The sequence below is a fragment of the Capra hircus genome, chromosome 28, assembly GCF_001704415.2.
Source record: "Capra hircus breed San Clemente chromosome 28, ASM170441v1, whole genome shotgun sequence".
Taxonomy (NCBI): Eukaryota; Metazoa; Chordata; class Mammalia; order Artiodactyla; family Bovidae; genus Capra; species Capra hircus.
This window is the reverse complement of record NC_030835.1, coordinates 36,443,406-36,464,866: the sequence shown is the minus strand read 5'-3', so window position 1 is coordinate 36,464,866 and position 21,461 is coordinate 36,443,406. Positions and strand designations below refer to the sequence as shown.

At 35.9% G+C, this 21,461-nt stretch overlaps 1 protein-coding gene across 1 annotated transcript in view; it reads right to left on the bottom strand.

Annotated features, from left to right (window-relative positions):
* ERO1B (endoplasmic reticulum oxidoreductase 1 beta) overlaps window positions 1-21,461 on the bottom strand; it is a 61,068-nt gene that overhangs the window by 1,761 nt on the left and 37,846 nt on the right. The window contains exons 7-16 of the mRNA XM_018042459.1: window positions 18,780-18,900; window positions 18,595-18,641; window positions 15,843-15,854; window positions 14,159-14,185; window positions 10,786-10,878; window positions 10,433-10,679; window positions 9,719-9,788; window positions 7,008-7,094; window positions 5,893-6,026; window positions 1,169-1,225 (exon numbers count right to left, since the gene is read on the bottom strand). Coding sequence (XP_017897948.1) covers window positions 1,169-1,225; window positions 5,893-6,026; window positions 7,008-7,094; window positions 9,719-9,788; window positions 10,433-10,679; window positions 10,786-10,878; window positions 14,159-14,185; window positions 15,843-15,854; window positions 18,595-18,641; window positions 18,780-18,900 — 895 coding nt within the window. The remainder of the gene's footprint in view (window positions 1-1,168; window positions 1,226-5,892; window positions 6,027-7,007; window positions 7,095-9,718; window positions 9,789-10,432; window positions 10,680-10,785; window positions 10,879-14,158; window positions 14,186-15,842; window positions 15,855-18,594; window positions 18,642-18,779; window positions 18,901-21,461) is intronic.

Here is a 21,461-nt window from a genome sequence, read left to right as displayed (position 1 = left end):
AACAATAATCAATATTTTAAATATTAAAGATATTTAAATCCCAGGTTTAGAAAATGACAGTTTAGGACTTATAAAGTCATCTGTTGGTATAAGTTGCAAGTTCATTTATATACAAAGAACTAAAAAAGAAAAGGTAAGGGAAAAGGAAGCTTACAGAAGTATGAACTAATTATTTAAACACCAAAGAAAATCAGGTTGAGAGAGGATTGCATAGACTGTATTCAAAAGTAAAATCCTTTAAAAATGCTTACTTTAAAATAGTAAGTTTTGTGTATATAATGTTTCCAACTGGTGTTATAAATCCATATAATCCCATTCAAATTTTATCAATATGGAAACTGTTAAGTATTTATGCCATTTTTGTTTTCTTAAACAAAAATTTCTAAAGTTGGAATAGGGGCAAAGAGACACAAAACCAACAGAAACTGTTTTCTAGATTCTCAGTAAAGAATCCTGAGCCAGCCCACTGCAGGCCAGGAAATCTGAATGGGTAGCGTAGGGGACAGTACTTATTCACCTTTGCTGAAGGTATTTATTCACCTTTAGACCAAAACAGAACAGCAACAACAACAGCAAGTATAAATCTTAAAACCAATGACATTGAAGTTGGAGTCTTGGGGATTCTTAAGTAACTACTGTAATTATACATTGAAAGGGTCATTCGTCACGCAGACACTTCCATATGATAGATGGTGACACACCGAGCTAGGCAAGGCTAAATACATTTAAAAATCATTGACAAATTTTGGTACTGATACCGGCCCTAAGCATCATTTGCTCTCTAGCTCTCCTTTTAACAGTGTTACTTGGATGGAGACATAGACATTTTTAAGTTTGACTAATGGGAATAAAGAACAGAATAAACACAAAGCCAATTCTTTGTGAATATTCTGCTGTTCAGAATATATTCAACAGATGGTAACACATGGAATTAAACACAAAATTAGTATAACTTACATGTTTTAAAAGTATATACTTCATTTATAAATATCTCTAGTTGATAATCTATTAAGAAGCATAAATATTCAAGTGAACATTTGAATTTTCTCTTTAAGAGCTCAGAATTCTTGACGTCTGATTAGTCTCCTTTTGCTGAAATGTCCAAGACTAAAAAGGCTTCACACAGTCACTTTATGTCTCTAATTAGACATATAAAAGCCTCTATTACCTACTGTGTTGTAATAAAACTTTGAAATTCTGTAACTCTCTTATACTTGTAGAGAGCCTACAAGAGAAAAAAAAAGCATATTAGTACAGCTAATATGATGTGTACACATTTCATATTATTGATGCTGTCATATGGACTATAATTTGAAAGCAAATTGAAAATAAAATAATGTTTCACTGAACAATGAAGCTTCCATTTTTTAAAGCATATGCTATAATTATTAAAGACTGGCAAAACAGAGCTGTAGTTTGTTACTTTTGATTTAGAAGGGGCAAAGTTACTTCCTATTAGCAACAAATTCTAGATCAACGATGGGAATAGTGATATGATAATTCATTACAATAAAGAATCTCAAATCATTTACATTTGGCCTTAAAAATTCATTTTGCACACTCCTCTATAAATGTCCAATTCTTTCTTATTGTTCCCCAAACAGTGGATTTGTTTCAACACAAACACTGATCTATTTTAACACAAAGATACAGATTCTATTTATCTGCCTACTGTTGAATCCTGATGCCCTCCAGCCACCCATATTTATTTGTTGTTGTTAGTCACTTATTCGTGTCCAACTTTTCGATCCTGTAGACTGTAGCCCACCAGGCTCCTCTGTCCATGGAATTTCCCAGGCAAAGAATACTGGAGTGGGTTGTCATTTCCTTCTCCAGGGACCCATATTTATAGTGTTCAATAAATAATTACTGGCTGACTGAATGAATGAATAAAATACTTCTCAGCCCAAACTCAGAAGTAAAACTCTGAAATGGGAATCATTAAAAAAGAAATTCTATAAGCTCAATTATCCTTATGTATAATTCAGGTTTATTAAATAAAAATCTAACATTTTTCTTTCTGTAACTTAAGATGATATAGAATACAGTACTGAGCTTTTATTTTATTTTATTTTTTTTGAGCGCCTTTAAGTACATAATAAGTAATCACTTTTCTTATATTGAGAACTTAAGGTATGGTAGGCAATGTTCTGAGCCCATCACACATGTAATCTCATTAATTGTAAACAAAACAAAACAAACAACTCTATAAAGTAGATAAAATTAATCCTGATTTTATATTTTAAGAACACTGTGCATGCTAAGTTGCTTCCATTGTGTTGGACTCTTTGTGACCCTATGGACCACCAGGCTCTTCTGTCCAAGGTATTCTCCAGGCAAGAACACTGGAGTGAGTTGCCTTGCCCTCCTCCAGGGGATCTTCCCCACCCAGGGCTCAAAGCCGCATCTCTTAGGTCTCCTGCTGGCAGGCAGGTTCTTTACCACTATTACCACCTGGGATGCCCATTTAGGAACCCTGAGGCTTAAATAAATCAAGTAATTTTCTCAGGGTCACTCAGCTAGTGGGTAGGATTCTAACAGGCTCATCAGATCCCAGGACCATACGGCTTCTCAAAAAACATCTATGTTCTCTATGGTCTCAAGAACATTTTCTTTATACTCCTACAAGCTGTAGATGAACAGAAAATGAATTCTTACTCAAATCCTCAGAATATTAGAGAAGTAAAAATGTTTATTAGGAGAAAATATGATTATTAAGCAAAATAAATGTGTAAAATCATATTCTGTACCTCAAATTACCCATTAAAAAAAAAACTATCAAAATACATATGAAGATACGGTAGAGACCAAGGCCCTTAACTAAAGAAAAGAGAGCTCAGTAAAGAGCAGCAGTTGAAAAAAGTATGCTCAAAGTCTGATTTAGATACAAAAATGGAGAGTATCAGAAAACTCAAGGTTTTATACAAGCTAACATTTTACCAGGAGAGTACAGACTCGGCAGCACTGTGTGGGACCTGAGTCTCTGTGAAGATGCATCCGAGAGCTCACACGTTATGACACAGGACAGAGTGCCCACACTCCCTGTTACTATTCTCAGACAGACACAGCATGGCTGCATCAATCTACCGCTTCACTGGTACTCTCAGAGGGACACTAAAATATGCTGTAGGACTCAACAGGTTATTTCTCCCCTCTCTATTTATACCCAGGAAAATAAACCATCTGATAGAAATGCTGAAACTATCAAAAATTGGCTGCTAGTGTAGCAAAGACATTTGCAGAGTATTCAAAATAAAGAAAGCACACTTCCCCGCATTCTGTGGCTAGAACCAAAAACAGCGCTCATTATATGTCTCTGCCCACTAGCATTATGGACAAAGCAATGCTGCACTGGGTGCCCTAGCTGAGGTAGAACTGCATTATATACGTTGTTAGACCAAGAAAACTCCCAGTACACTTAAGAACGAGTGCACAAACTCCCCAAAGTATAACAAAAGAATTCTGTGGTTAGTGCAGCCAAAATCATTTACTATATAAATGAACTGATAATCAGGCGGAAGATACAATGAACAGATCTGATTAACAATTATTAATTACTTTCACATGTTTTTCTAAATTTTCTATAATGACCATGAATTATTTTAATAATTAAGGGTAGAGAAAGATGAATATTTTAAAAGAGCTTTAAAAAGCAGGTGGCTATTATTTGTTTTCCTGGGAGGATAAGGGTGATTAAATTAGGCTGTTCCTTATTTGTGTAACCATCCCAGCCTGAGTATCATAACCCTTAAGAAAAGAAAGGTTTCTCACATCTAGTCTAGTCATAGAAAAATAGACAGATTTTTAAGTACTGAGTGTATTAGAGCACTGAACGCCCAGTGGTGTTTGTAAATTACCATCACCACCAGCCCTACTGCCATGGACTTCAGAGGGCTTCTTATAATTTAAAAGTGTCACATGGACCCTCATTTTACCTTCATGTTAACTCCATGGGAAAGATTTTTACTTATCTTCATGGTACAGAGAAAGGAAATAAACTGGGAGAAAGGAATGATGTACCTGAGCTCATGCTGCCAGAAAACGGCAGGGCTGGGATTCCAGAATGCTAATATCTGATTGAGTCCAGCACTCTCTAGAGAGCAATGAAAGGTAAAACAGCCTCTGTGGAAAATTCTGAAAGAGATGGGAATACCAGACCACCTGACCTGCCTCCTGAGAAACCTGTATGCAGGTCAAGAAGGAACAGTTAGAACTGGACATGGAACAACAGACTGGTTCCAAATCGAGAAAGGAGTACATCAAGGCTGTATATTGTCACCCTGCTTATTTAACTTATATGCATCATGAGAAATGCCGGGCTGGATGAAGCACAGGCTGGAATCAAGATTGCCGGGAAAAATATCAATAACCTCAGATATGCAGATGACACCACCCTTATGGCAGAAAGTGAAAAAGAACTAAAGAGCCTCTTGATGAAAGAGAAAGAGGAGAGTGAAAAAGCTGGCTTAAAGCTCAACATTCAGAAAACGAAGATCATGGCATCCAGTCCCATCACTTCTTGGCAAATAGATGGGGAAACAATGGAAACAGTGACAGACTTTATTTTGGGGGGGGCTCCAAAATCCCTGCAGATGGTGACTGCAGCCATGAAATAAAAGATGCTTGCTCCTTGGAAGAAAAGCTATGACCAACCTAGACAGCATATCAAAAAGCAGAGACATTACTTTGCTGACAAAGGTCCTTCTAGTCAAAGCTATGGCTTTTCCAGTAGTCATGTACAGATGTGAGAGTTGAACTATAAAAAAAGGTGAGGTGAAGTCGCTCAGTCGTGTCCCACTCTCTGCGACCCTGTGGACTGTAACCTACTAGGCTTCTCCATCCATGGGATTCTCCAGGCAAGAATACTGGAGTGGATTGCCATCTCCTTCTCCAGGGGATCCTCCCGACCCAGGGATCAAACCCGGGTCTCCCGCATTGGAAGCAGACGCTTTAACCCTGAGCACCAGGGAAGCCCTGAGCACCAAAGAATTGATGCTTTTGAATTGTAATGTTGGAGAAGACTCTGGAGAGTCCCTTGGACAGCAAGGAGATCAAACCAGTCAATCCTAAAGGAGATCAATCCTGAATATTCATTGGAAGGACTGATGCTGAAACTGAAGCTCCAATACATTGGCCACCTGATGTGAAGAACTGACTCATTGGAAAAGACCCTGATACTGGGAAAGATTGAAGGCGAGAGGAGAAGGGGATGACAGAGGATGAGATGGTTGGCTGGCAACACCAACTCAATGAACATGAGTCTGAGTAAGCTCTGGGAGTTGGTGATGGACAGGTAAGCCTGGCTGCTGCAGTCCATGGGGTCCAAAGAGTCAGACACAACTGAGCGACTGAACTGAACTGAGCTAGAGAACTGAAGCTGGAAGGGCTGCATTTGTGAATATTCCTTATGAGACTGAGAGAATTTTGAGGAAGTTGATATCTGGTTCTTTCTCAATTTAATTTTATTTAGATTTAAATAGATTTAAAGAAGCAGATTCACAGCTACAGAGAACTAGTGGTGACCAGTGGTGGAGAGGAAAGGGAAAGAGACAATATAGGGGTAACAAGTTAAAGGTACAAACTATTATACATAAACTACAAGGATACACTGTACAACACAGGAATACAGCCAACATTTTATAATAACTATAAATGGAGTTGTTGTTGTGTGTTGTTTAGTCACTAAGTCACGTCTGCCTCTTGCAACCCATGGACTGTAACCCGCCAGGCTACTCTGTCCATGGAATTTTCCAGGCAAGAATACTAGAGTGGATTGCCATTTCCTTCTCCAGGCAATCTCCCTGACCCAGGCATCGAATGCAGGTTTCCTGCATTGCAGGAGGATTCTTTACCATTTGAGCCACCAGGGAAGCCCATGAGAAGAGTTCTCACCTTCCAAAAGCATTTAAAAGAGCAACTATTTCCTGTCGAGTGAGTTGGAAGCCTTTAGATGGGCTGTTCTCTGGAAGCTTTTGGATTTCTTTTTCAGAGAATAATATCTTCAGGGCAGTTCCTAAACCCTGAGTCTAAAGAAAATAGTGATAAACTTGCAATTAAATTCACATAATAATAATTGCTATAAAAGTTTAAAGAAACATTCAGTCATTGTGATGCGATGGCAGGAAATTCAAATGAACTGAACACAAAATATTCAACTATGCAAAATATAGTTTCTACTTCTCACAGATTATGCATATGATAAATTTATTGAAGCTGTTAAGGAAACCTGAAAAGTTTAACACCTTTTGGATATACATCATACTATTCCAAATTACTAAAATGCCATTTTTTTAACCAAGAAAATATCACATTAGGATTAAAAGTGTTCAATATGTAACCTTGAAAGCATTCTTTCTAGCCCCTAGCAATTCAAAACTTAGAAATCATTATAAGTTCTTAGTCATACCTACACTTTATAATTTCTCAATTATTAGCACTAGAGAAAAAGAAAAATCTGATTTCAGTGTATTCACCATTAAAAAATATTCCATCTCCTGACTTTCTATGACTTACTATCATCTTTGTAAAAAGATGATAGAAAATATCACACAAGCCTTTTTACATTGAAATATATAGGGAAATGGGCCTGCTGTGCAGACTTTCCTATTTTGTGACTAGGGGACCTCCTTCTTCTGATCACTGATGCCAAGTCAGGGATTAAAATCTGATAATTCAGTTTTTTATATGATTACATTTTACCTTCTAAATAGGTATGTAAAATACCAATACAATCTATTTATAATCACCCAACTTCAGAAATGAAATCTGATATTGTACCAACAGAAACAGATACAATAAAACCAAAATCATTAACCTAGAATAACAGGAAAAACAACCGTACACACACACATATAACACACTAATTTTTTTCATAAATAAAATAGCAAAACCACACTTTGGATCTCTAATTCAATGAACAATGAGGACATTTCAACAAAAACTTTCAACTTCTCAGTGCAGAAACGTAAGGTTAGTAACAGTTTCAGAACAGAAAGCCACACACAAACCTGTAGCTTCCCCCATAACCTGCATTTGTCGCATCCCACGCAGTCCATTATACGGGAGATGTTCTTGAAATGTAACCGGAACTCCTCCTAATGTGCAGAAAATATTTCCATTCTGATTAGATGTTAAAAATTAAACTGCATTTATCTGAATTCTAAAACCATTTTGAAGCTTATTAATGAATGAGTTGTGTTTTTCAACAATGAAGAAAATAATCTGGATTTGTACAGCAGAGCATGCATATGAAATAGCTAACATTAATAGCATTTTATAAAATTCACTCCACATATTAATTCAACCAATTTTTTAATGAGAGGCTACTCCATGCAAAGCACCAACATGTTCACTGTGGGGGACATGAGTAAATCATGCATGGTTTTTACTTTGAACGAGCTTAACTGCTGCTTCCATTTGATATCTGCATACAACCAGTGGCAAATACATATCTACATTACGCTTGATGTATTTTGGATGCACTGCTTTGTGTAAGCGTGAATCAGAAAGCTAGTCCTGGAACAATGACCAATTCCCACGCCTCTCCTTAGGACGACCCCACATTTGTGCATGCGCTCTGTCAGCATGGATGGCCACAGCGTGTGGTCTCGCAGTCCCCCACATTCGCTAAGGCTGCTTCTCCAGGGACGCTCACGCACTGGATCCTTGAATGGTGCTGGGTTAGTTCCCCACACAATTAGGTAACTCTTCTGCCTGTGATCTGTGCACGGGCTTCTATGACACTAAGGTCAGTCTCAGCTTCTCTGAGAACAACACTAACTAAGAGAAAGTTTCCTCATCCTTTTCATTGGGCAAGTGTAGGAAATAAACATCATTTTATTGTACTGAGGTAAACGTTTCATTGCAAAGGGCTGGAGTGAGTCACCTGAAAACTCTGGCCCATCAAAAGCCCAGCCCTGCTGCCCAAAGTGTTTGGAGGAATCTGTAGCTTGGCCTAAAGAAAGCCAATAGAAACATCCAAAAACTCCCTTGTGCTCCATTCTCATAGAATTCACATGCTTTGGAGCAGATGGAAAAATGGATTTAAATTCTCCTTTATATACCTTTGAAAAGTAGCAAACCAAATCTCCAGCATTTTACACTTTAAAAGCTAGTTGTGAAACTTTAGTCTGGTCTCAATCTTACCTTCCTCATCTATAAAAAAAGATACATAATTACAGTTGTCTTGATCAAAAGTATAAAATTTATATAAACACTTATAAAGTAGGAAGCATTACAAAAATGAATTAACATTATGTTAAATACCATAATACTAATATACCTCTAAAACCATAAATCAAAACAACCTTCCAAAGCTAAAATACAGTGTGGCTAAACTATTTCATTTCAGAAATACTAAGCAACGCTGACTAATTTATTCGTTCTTGTAGCATGTCTACATCTAATATATCCTGGGGCCAAACATGTTTCAGAATTCAGAATTTTTCAGATTTTAGAAATAAAGTACATAACACTGTTTATTATGAAACACCCCACTGGAGTATACGGCAACACCTTATCAAATATATGATTGTTTTTGTAGCAAAATGTAATAATAGTCATACAAAGCAGAATTTTTTAAAAAAACACTGTAACTATCTTTACTTCAGGTTAGACTTCCTTGGTGGCTCAGACGGTAAAGTGTCTGCCTACAATGACGGAGACCCAGGTTCAATCCTTAGGTCAGGAAGATCTCCTGCAGAAGGAAATGGCAACCCACTCCAGTATTCTTGCCTGGAAAATCCCATGGATGGAGGAACCTGGTAGGCTACAGTCCATGGGGTGGCAAAGAGTTGGAGACGACTGAGTAACTTCACTTTCACTAACTGTCTTTACATCAGTTCAGGTTAGGTTTTGCTAACAAATTAATTTGCACCAAACATAAGAAAAATGTTCCAGTGGTTGGAGCTTTTGGATTTCAGAATTGTATATAAAAAAGTATAGAGCTGTAGGAGAAGACTATTTGCCAGTCAATTTCAAATACTTTTATCAAACTGTAAAGGTATAATGTATTCCTTAATTACTGTATGCCCCTGGTCCCCAACCTTTTAGGTACTAGGGACCGGTTTCATGGAAGATAATTCTTCCATGAACAGGGAGGGAGGATGGTTTCAGGATGATTCAAACACATTACATTTATTGTGCACTTTATTTCATCAGTTCCACCTCAGATCATCAAGCATTAGATCCGGGAGACTGGGGCCCTCTGCTGTAAGCAAATGAAAATGAAGTGCTCCTAATGTGAAGTTTCATAATGTTCCTAAAATATAGTCTCCTTCTGATATCCCAAGTCAACAGATAATTTTTGCCTTATATGTTAGTCCATAAGTACAAAAACATAATAGTTTGAAAAACTATAATAGTTCATAAGATAAACTTTTGAAAATATGCTATTACTATCTTCTAAGTGGCTAACTGCATGATTGCTTTTAAGATGCATCAAAACGACAAGAAAGAAAAGAAAGAAAACTTCCTCTCAAAATAATGTCTTTTAAAAGGACAATCACAAAGGTGTCATTAGAGCTACAACTGAAGATTCACTAAGCAGGGGGGCAAACTAGAGAGAAAAAAGGAATTGACAGGAGTTTTTGTATCATTTACAGTAAAATCCAATCAGACCAACCAGATTGAGAACTGGGAAAGGAAGTTTAGAGGAAAAATGTTAAAACACAACCAGTCAGCTGCTCTCCACTCTTCCCACCAATCAAGAACTTTTTACCTTTAACGACTTGGCCCCCTTTTTGTCACCTGCAAACATGGATTTCTCGTCAAAGTGCATGGGAAAGGACCTGATGAAACGAAAATATTATAAGTTACAGATGAAAAATTCAAGTTCTGGTAGAATTTTCTATCCCTACAAATATTTAAAATTCATAATTTACTCATGTATAAGGTTTGGGTAACATGAGAAAGTGGCAATAGTTTACATTGTTAGCATTTCAAAAAATGTAATGCACAATTTACCTTAAGCATTTTTTAACCCAACTTTCCTCCATGCTCATTTTAACAATCAGTAAACTGCAATTTCATAGACTCAGGATATTTTTTTTAAGGTTACACTGTAGAATATAAAGCTAATGTTCTCTTAGGTAATCTATCCTTATGCTAACACATATTACCATGAATTTAAATAGCAACTGGAAGAAAATAAACACTAAAATAACATTAAATTTTGGCACTACATAAAATTTAAAGTTATATTTAAAAATACAGCCTATTCTCGAGTGTGAAAGTTTATGCAATAAAACTTTTCGGTCAACATTTTTAGAAAAAAAATTTAAAACGCTGCCATCCAATGGAACACTGTCCTTCTCAGTTCTAATTCTCCCTTTTCCTAACCAGCTTTCAGGAGTCAGTTTTTGTTGTATTTCAAGAACTACCTCATCCAATTATAGAGTGGAAAATTTCAGATCACTGATAATTCAAGTCTTACTTTGTATCTTGAAAGATATTCAGTAGAAGGGTTTTTGTGTCAGCATCTTCTTGCACATTTCCAGTGTAAAGGTCGACAATTGAGCGCTCAAAGTATGGGGCCACTTTTGATAAAGCTCGAAGCTCAATTAAATATAGGAAGTACAGATTCTTTAGCCTTCTTGGGCCTTCTCCCTTGGTCTCCACAGGGTCGAATCGGCGTTTAAATTCTTTTATGTTAGGTCCCCAGCTAGGTTTACCCCAGGTTTCTAAAAAAGAAATATATTATGTACTTTTAATAAGTAGGATTTTTTTCTCTAGAGAATATATTCTTTTCCCCAACAATTTTTATACTAATAGAAAAAATGTGATTACCTTCCAAAAGATAATTTGCACACAGATGTAAATTAATACTAGCATGAAGTCCCGATATAAGCTTATAGAAGACTCTCTTCTCCAGACACAAACCTAGTCAGAAAAATATTGAAAAAGAAATTACATCCATTTAGATAACAGAAATACTGAATCAAGAGGATTAGGTATGCAGGCTTATTTTTAAAGTTAAGATTCAAGGACATTAAAAATAAATCAAGGAACTATATGAAATAATTAGTTTGAGAGCCTCTCACTAGCAGATAAAATAAGATTTTGACTTCAGGAGGTAACTGAATATGATAACTTAATGCAGAATAAGATACAAATGTCTGGACTTCTGAAGGTCCAAACACTTGAGCAGATGCGCTTGGTTAAGTCCACATGTTACCCAGAAGGCAATAGCACAGATACTCTGTGGTTCAGGCTAAACTAAAGCAGACATAAAGTCACTGCTTTGGCTTAACAATAGCTGATTCTCCTTTTCCCTTCCCTACAGATGTCTTATTTGAACCTACTTGATAGTAGAGGAACAAGAAACTGAAACTGAATTCTCTCCTTCTTCTAGACTATTATTATTTATTTTTGAAGCCAGGCCCTCAGCAGTGAAAGTGGGGAATCCTAACCAATGGACCACCAGGGAATTCCCCTTCTTGTAGATTCTTTACTGTGTCTTATTGCTCCTTTGTCCTGGATTTCTCTACTTAACTACATGTTCTGCTTCTCAGGAGCCCAGACCTAGAAGACAGACATCCAGCCAATAGAAAAATGTGTGCTATTTACTCTGTGAGTAAAACCGCATCAAGATGGAGTTTAGGACTGTGATGGAAGTTTATCTTATGTAGCCTTCTTAAGCCCCATAGGCTTTTGCTGAAAACAGAGGTCAAGATAATTTCGCATCCTATCCTACCCCTGCCTCCATTTAAAAATATTTTCTCTTATTATAAGAGTGAATGTGAATGTGAAGTTTATTGTGAATGTACTTAATGCTATTAAGTAAAATTTGAAATGCCCAAGAAAGTAAATTTGATACTGTATTTTCCACAATAAAAAGGGAGCAATATTTTTAGAAAATATTCTTTATAGAAAAATTTAAAAACAAAAATGCAAAAATCAAGTCTTTAAGAATCCACCAGATCCAGAACAATGAGCTTTTTCCCTTTTCTACCACTTAACAGAGTTATGTCTTTTTTTGCTTTTTTTTTTTCACTTTCCCCATGGGGAAAAAATCGGCTCCAATAGTGGAAACTAAGAAATAATCTCATTTATATGCTGAAGGCTTTTTAAGACATTAAGAGTATGTATGTGGCTTACTTTGCATCTTCTTAGGATCTTTTAGATCTTCAATTTACTTTCCCTTAGTGTTCTACAACAGATGGCTCTGAATCAAGTAGCTTCTAATAGGAAAAAATAATTATTTTGAGATCTCATTCCCTAATTCAGAATTCTTCCTAGAATATTCTCATCTCATCTCATGGATAGAGTGTGTGCATGCTAAGTCGCTTCAGTTGTGTCCAACTCTTTGCAACCCTATGGACTGTAACACATGAGGCTCCTCTGTCCATGGGATTCTCTAGCTAAGAATACTGGAGTGGGTTGCCATGCCCTCCTCCAGGGGATCTTCCTGACCTAGGGATCGAACCTCGTCTCCTGCGATGGCATGCAGTTCTTTAGCATTAGCGCCACCTGGGAAACCCCATGGATAAAGGTAGAAATTAAATTCTATTCTGTGGTTTCCTCATAATAAATAAAAATTAAATGCAGCATTTACCTCTTAAAAAAAAAAGCATATGGCCGAGTTTATGGTAACAAGGGATATAAACAATATGAATAACTTTGATAAAACATTAGGTACTAAATTCTCCTGTAGTAAAACTTTTAATCAAATCTGTTATCAAGTAGCAAAATGATCAGATCTGAGGTTCACTTTTTCTTCCTTTCAACCTAAGCAGTAAAATATCTAAAGATAAGAGAATGGAAAATAAGCAAAGCAAAGCTCATGAAAATTCATATGCCTAAAAATGAGAGAGGCAATTCAAATTTGCAAAGTCCACAGAGCTCCTTACCTAAAACAGGGATGGGTAGTAAGTGGGAAGGAAGGAAGAAAAATCTATACTTTCATAAACTGAAAATTAGGCAACTTCAAGAAAAATCATATCAATAAACGATGCCAAGTGAATGCACCAAGAAGATATACAATACTCTTAGCAGGAAAGTGCTGGAGAGCTGACCCCCACCTGCAGTCTGCTGCCAGGCCAATGCCTAGCAAATCCAGCTGCTGACTTTAGAAAGTGGTTCTCCTCTTTCTCTTCTGGATTTAATTTCATTCAAATTCATTTTCACTAACCAAACTATAGGACAACAATATATAATTTTTTTCTCACAAAAGGGCTAGATTTACTGCAATACTATTATTTGGCATTTGCACATTGTTTAGTGATTCTCAAAGCAATTTTCACAGGCATCATCTACACAGTGTAGGTAAGTTGGATGGCTACTGCCACTCTTGTGCCCCAGATCAGCAACCTGAATCTCAGAGAAATTGAGTCAGTTGCCTATAAATGGGTGTGCTCACTGAACCATGTATCAGTGGACTTCCATCAATAGGATACTAGGAGATTCTGGGGTACACAGTATATATCCCAGAATTTGACACTGCCCATAAATTTCATTCTTATCATCCATTATCAATATGCAGAGTCTTTGTCCACCTCTTTTAAACTAAATACTATTTTTTGCAATTTGTAATTTTAGAATAAATCTAATTAAACAAAGCTAAGCATCTTTTCCCACATTGGCCATTTGTCAGTGTAATTCCTAGCAGTATTTGCACATCGAAAATAATTCATTAAAAAAACAGAGAAATCTCATTCATACTATAACATTACTAACAAACGTAAGAATCTAGTATATTGGGATCTATATCACTTTATTCTTTAGTTTAGACTGTATGTTTAAACATGTTTAAAATCTTCTGAATTCAAATTCATCTTCCCTTAATTTCATATACAAAAAAACCCACTTTCTTTCAAAAAGAATGTCTCTACTTAACAAACCAGACTTGCATAATGCTTCCTAGAAAAGTAGTTTGGATGAATATTACATACAGAATGGAAATAAGACTGGGAACCAGTTATGAAAATGTGATGACCATATCTGCCCTGTGTATTTCCGTAACACTGGTTTTTAGCTGACCAATATCCTCAACATTTTCATATAATTTTATCCTGAACTACAATAACATAAAACCTGTTATTTTCTTTCAAACACTGTCAAGATTAGTTGTCTAGGTAATGAATCCTAAAACTTACAAATATATATTAAATGAATCTTTTTGTAAGATGCCAATACATTTAAAATGCAGACATTAGGTTACCTTCTAGCCATGTGTAGAATGATTCTCCTAAAAAAAAAGCAAAAACAATAAAAATTATATATACATATTTACTTAAAGGCTTAAATATCCATAAGGTTGAAGAGAAATAATCTTAAGTTTGCCTTTGATGATAACAACCAAAGCACTGTTCAAAACTTCCAGAAAAAAACAATTATAATACAAAAATCAAATTACTAATTATCCTATTTTTCCTGAACCAGTAAAGCTACATATACTTCCTTAATTATCTAAAAATACTAAGTTTCAAGGGATAATAAAAAAAGTTCTCTAGTTTAAGATAATTCTTCAGAAAAGTTAGTGACCAGAATATGAAGGGACCTTACTATGTGTACTATGTGTACCATGCTAAAAGAACTAATCCTAGCCCATTATTGTTCTGAGTGAAAAGGAAAATCGCAGTCAATAAGGATAAAAATAGTTAATATACTTCCTAAGTTACCCATCCTTATTTTAATTGTTTAAAGCAAAGCATGAGGATGAAAACTCAACACACAGATGGCTGAGCAAGGAGTATAGAGGATAAATTAAGATGGTGGGGAATTACTTTGTCTCCTGAGTCTTCACCCTTTGCAACAACACAAATACCTTCCTAGAGATTCATTCATTCAACATGCTCTGACTTAGATGATACTTTTACAAAGGATCATTCATTATCTCACTCATTTATTCAGAAAGCCCCAACAGTTAATAGCAGAAGTCTAGCTTCCAAGGTCCTCAACAATCTGTCCTCTACTCATCTTTCTAATTTAAACTACCCCATGTGAAGTCTTTCCAACTGCTAACAGGGTCTCCCAAAACATGCCTTGGTTTTTCCTTTTTCAACTCCTTGGTCCATGCTGTCATTCAGGTAGGACATACTATCCAATTCTACTGGCTTAAATCGGTCCATTATTTGTGCATCTCAAATGCCACCTTTCCCAGTAATATTCCAAGTGAGATAGGATCTATTTCAGCTCTGAACAAACTACTACACCACTTACTGTCTGTACTATGTATGTAATAATTCTTTATCATCTCTTATGAATAGTGCTTATCATTCCCACTGTACATATTTTTAGCTCCTAGAGGAAAGATATGTTTTATACATCTTTCCATCCTGTACAATGTGTACAATGCTCATCATGGTGCCCTTGAACACAGCTAAGTAAATATTCATTTGAAACATTTTATGTTGGCTGTTTTGGGGCATGTTATAACTGATATTCATTTAGAAATCTGGAATAACCTACTGTTGACAAATTATCATTCATCAGATTAAGTGTAATAATGATGACTGAGGTTATACATTACAAAATCAATAAGAAAATAAAGAAATCACAAGACAAATATCTGGTAAAACTATTTTAATTTCCCTCCATTTCTTTAGAACATATTCAAGTAGATCACAATAACCAAAAAAATAGGGGAACTTGGAATGTGATCCTGTTTCTATACTAAACATGTAAGTAGAATGGTTGTTGTACTGTTTTTAACATAGGGTAACTTTGAATTATATATATTTAAAAAACCTCTCATTTATTTTGTTGCCATTGATTGCTAATTATTTTCTGAAAAAAAATAGGATAAATACTTTTGAATTTAAAACAGGAAAAAATCAAATTTTGATCATTAAAGACATTTCTTCTACACTTGAAGCAAACATAAAATGAGAGTTTTAACTCACCATCATCTTCTCCTGAAAGATAAAATAAATAGACAGGATATCAGAAAATGGCTTTCACAGTTCAGATTCCAATCCTATTTATTTTAATATGTGATTAAAACTTACTGTGTTAAACTATTAATCATACCATTAACGTTGGTTGGCTTGTAGTTATCCTACAAGTAAGACTTCTTAATAAGAATAAAAGCCAAACAGCACAAGATTTTCATATATGTTTTATGCAATAAATAGTATGAGAGAGCATGTAATCATAAAAACCACTAGTTTCAATAATTCACAAATATACAAAGTTACTCCTTTAATTGTTATGCATACAACTCTTTCTGAACATGTGTTTTCAGACTGGAGCCCTTTTCTTTCTTAATTTACTGCTTGCTCCTCAGCACACAGTCGCCTGAATAAAAGCCCTTCCCAACCTGTCGTCAATGAAAGCATCCTTGCAGGTGCTGTGGGACTGCCCAGACATGGGGAAGAGGCCAGAAGGCTGGACTATTGGGCTCCACAGCAGCCCTGCCTTTACTGGCTTTACATGTGGAATTCTGACATAAGATTTCATTTTTGAAAAAAAGTTCTGTTGCACAAAAACTGTTCAAAAGCTAGTTGTAGAAGCCCAGCTGTTATAGCTCAGGAATAGCGTGGAAGACACATAGTTAAGAATACTAAACAGCTGTTCATCAACAATTCACAGTTTGAGTGAAGAAAGCTCAACAGTATTAGCAAGAGCTGTTCCATTCCTTCCTAGGGCACCACCATCACCTGGGACCCATTCTCTCCCTTACCCAGTCTTTTGTCTCCCTCTTCTATACTTGCTTTCTCTTTCCTGCTCCTCTTTCCTCCCGCTATCCTTTTCTCTGAGCACTTTCCTTCCTCTCCTCATCTCTCCTACAGTTTCAAGTCTTAGTTTATCATAATATGGAAGTGAAGTGTTTCTTAGGATTTGATGCTTTCACTAAATGAGCAACTGTACTTTCTGCTTTACAAGTCATCATATGGTCTTCCCTGGGGGCTCAGTGGCAAGAAACCTGCCTGCCAGTGCAGGAGACGTGGGTTTGATCCCTGATCTGGGAAGATTCCACAGACATGGAGCAACTAAGCCTGTGCGCCACAACTGTTGCTGTGCTCTAAAGGCCGGGAGCCAAACCTACTAAGCCCTCAAAACACAGCTACTGAGGCCAGAGCACCCTAGAGCCCGTGCTCTGCAACAAGAGAAACCCAAGCACCACAGCTAGAGAGTAGCCCCTGCTTGCTGCAACTACAGAAAAGCCTGCACAGCCAAAAAAAAAAGAGTAAGTTATCATAGAAAAGGTCTGGAAGGATACCTTCCAAACTGTACTATGGAAGAGAAAAAGTGTGGAGGCAGGTAGGAATGGCGGCGGGGGGGTGGGGTGGGGGGCCCGGGGGGAGAGTGTCCTCTTTTTACTTTATGTTATTTTTGTATTGTTTCAATTTTCATAAAATCCTCTACAATAAAAACATTTAAGTTGAAAATAGAAAAGCTATGAGGTAAAAGTAGTAAAAAGAGAGAAAGGGTAGGAAGCCATCCACATCGTCTTCATACTCCAATTACCTTGTCCAGGCAGTTTCAGAATGAATTTGGGAAGACTATATGCCACACTGTGACACAGCGCACATCTGAGAGCAGTCCATTCATTCCACCTTCCCAAATCTCTCTGGTTTTGAGAAATGCCTAAAAAGATGAATCTAGACCAGGAAATTCAAGTTCCTAAATCAATCCTGGTCTAAAGAAAGCATTAGAATGTCAATCACAGGGCTGCTCCCAGGGTTTGGGTCCTCGTCGAGAACAGATTGAAGATATGCCTAATAATTTTATACTGAATAACCTCCAACTGTGTACGATAATGCTGTCGCATAGAACTATAATACCAGCCATGTATGTGATTAAAATTTTTTTCTAATAAAAATGTAATGTATTCTCGTATCCACATTTTGAAAAGTAAATGGTATACATGCATTACAGTACATCAACAATTTGCTTTGTGATGCAAGAGTTAAAATGGTTATACCAAAACAATAAGATTCTATTTAAGGGCAAAAATATTTTATACTGCTTTAGTTTTTTAATTTAAATGAACTAAAATTACATAAAATGGGAAATTTAGTTTCACACAAGCCACACTTTCTGTGCTCAACAGCCTGATGTGGCAAGTGGCAGCCTAGCTTTTTGGTACTTCTCTGCATCCTTCTGACTCAGAGTGTTGTACACAGATCAGCACGTGGGCATCACCTGGGCATCTCACCCAAGATCTACAGAAGCAGAACCTGGTATTTAACAAGGCTCCCAGGTGATCTGTATGCACACTGAAGTCTGAAAAGCACAGGAGGAGCCACTGGTTCTCAAACTTGGCTGCATACTAGAATCATCTAGAAAGCTTTAAAATCACCAACACCTGGATCCTAATTCCAAAGATTCTGACAACTGTTATGGGATAAGGCCTGGACATCCAGATTTTCAGGAGTTCCCCAGAACCTCTAATATATATGGATTACTCATATTTCTAATTTATTTTATATAAAGCTGCTAGTTTAGGACCTGGCACATATCAAGCAATCGATAAAGGACAGTAATTATAAAAAGACATGTGGAAATCTTGACACAACTAAGAACTAAGCTTATTCTTTTAATCATTTAAATTAACAAATATACAAAATAGCTGAAAATTTTCTCAATACATAGTTACAAAGGTATTTTGTAAACAATATCCAAAAACATGAAAATGTATGAGACACCCACCTCGGCTGGGTGCCAGAGGATTTAAAGGACGATAAACAGATCGAGGCCTGAAAAAGAAAAGTACAAAATTCAGATGTAAAATGGTTTGACATTTTGATGTAATTTTTTCCAAAGGAAACAAATATTCCCTTTCTTCCACCTTCCCTCTAGTCAATCCTCCTCCTTCCCCTACCCCCTCCAGTTACTTGAAACAGTTCTCTTCATAGATGCTGTTCCACACTCTCCATGCAGAGGACCCTTTATAGCCGGTGTAACGCTCGGGATTCAGCAGCAGGTCTACATACTGAGCAGCTGGAGATCTCTCATCTGAAGAAGGAACAATTCATAAAACCATCTACATGTCACCATCTATGCAAAATTTACCATTACAAAGCAAACAGGGCTACACAAAAGTTAGAGAAATACTGCACTTTCAAGTCATCTCCAAGTTAAAAGGTAGAGTGGTTAGCACACTTGTGACGGTCCTTGACCCAGGATTTATAATAACTTGAACTTAAGATAGGAAAAATAACTTCTCCCTTTCTTTTGGACGCTCAGTGCTCTTTTAAGTAACATAACATCCCTTACCTTAATTAGAGGCACTAATTACTTCTCACGTTTAAACCACCAAGACTGAAAAGACCTAACTAAATCATAACCTGTTTTAATATTTCATGTTTGCCCGCCTCCATGTATATAGCTACCTAAACACATACTTGAGACATGTTAGTACATATTATATTAAAAAAGATCTCTCTGTTACTCTCTGCTTGGATTTAGGAAGTAAATGGTACAATAACTTTGAGATTCAAATTTGATCATTCAGAGTTACACCATGTTAGTTACAAATTTATTGTTAATGTTAATATATTATTTAACATATTAACTGGTTAAATATTGGTTAGTAGGCACAACTTCAAGAACTTACTAGCACATTTAAAATTAAATAATGACTTTCCATGTTGAAACCCAAATAAGTATTTACTACATCTCTACTATTTGGACAATATTTTGAGAGAGATCTCTGGGGGATACAAAAGATAAAAGGAAAAATCATCTTAATTACTGAGGTTCCTATTTTGGGTAGAAAAGGGAAGTACAGGTTTTCTTACCTATACAAAACTCATGCTGACTATGCTTCACAAATCTAATAATACTCATAGGCTGAAGTGCTATGTATGTTGACACAGATGTATCCTTTTATTTGTATGCTTCCTACTTTTTGGTGTCATGGTGTTAATCAATGATAATAATATATAGTCACCTGACTTGAAGCAAGACCAAATATGGGTATTAAAATATAGTCCCTCTTAGTTTCATTACCTGTCAGTCAAAAATATTCACTGGCCATTCAATGACCATAGATTAAGATTATCCACAATCCTAAAGGGAAAAAAGAGCATCCTGACACATGCCTACCTGGTATTTTTGTGATGCAGGAAGAGTACAAAGATAATTTCAACTTCCCATTAGTAAATGAGTGGTATCTCACAGATGATGGAAACATGATTTTAAAGAATACTGGCTCTATTTCTAGCACTGACATTATACAGATACTCCACTATGTAAATTAAGGCATAGAAAACAGTTTATTTGTAAATGGAAGAACAGAAACTGTCTAAAGACATTTCTTAATCAAGACTTAAGACTAATTAATTTTAAAATTTTTAATTAAATTAAAATTTAAATAATTAAGTTAATGAATTTTACTTATACAGTAAAATTTTAAAAGCTTTATAATAACTAATTTCTGTTAATTATTTTAAATTTCTTTGAGCCATTCTTAGTTCACCTTACAAAACTGAGTTATGTATATGAACTTAAATACTAAATTAATATCATAAATATATACTCATATATATATGTGTCCATATGTATAAAGTACATGCGTGCACACACATAAGCCTACACTTACATAGAGTCATCTATGAATGTGCAGATTGAATTAGTATCACCCCTTTCACCCAATTAAACCAACTAAACAGTAAAGAAAAAAAATCCTTGGATTCAGATATTAAAGTAAATGGATTTAACATACACTTCAAGGGAGTAGAAAGTCATATGAGCAAAATCAATTATACAGGTTTTAAAATTAAGTAAAACTTACATTCTTCATGTTCTTAATGTGTATTCCTTTAATTCAACCACAAGTTGTTTTAAAAAATTTAATACTTTTTCAAATTATGAAAAAGGTGGGTTTTGTTAACCTACAGAAAGTGTTAGCAAACTATGGCCCACAAGTCAAGTCTGGTCTGCTGTGTATTTTTGTAAAGAAAGTTTCATGGCAACACAAGTCTGTTCATTCGCCTCTGTGCTGCTTTCACACTATTATGGCAGACTTGAGCAGTTACAATTGAGACCATGTAAACTATGGTCTATCTAATATATATAATATAAATGGTCTATCTAAAATATTTACTCTCTGCCCATTTACAAAAGAAAAAGTCTGTCAACTCCTGACCTATACTGACAATAATTTCATGACATCCAGGATGAAGAACATATGTGGGAAAAAGCACACACAGGTTGAGGTCCCCTACAAAACACACCCATTCTTACTCCTGGGGTCACCTGTGACATGATGTTAACTAATTTTTTCCTAAACCATAATTTCTTTTCATTTGTACAACTGTCTCATTCATTCAGATAGTTCTCTTGGATCCCTAGTAAATCCTTCCCTCAAAGAGTTTTCTCTTCTTCCTCCCTCTACAAACCTACTCCAAAGATATTCCTTCTTTTTGACTGTTCTAACGATTACCTAAGGATTCAAAGAATTTCTAGTAAGTCTAAATATCTAATTCTGTAAATTTGTCAACTTGAACTAATATTTCTTCTTCCTCCTCAAGTACCCCTTTTATCCGATTGAATTTTCCTTTCACTGCTCTAAT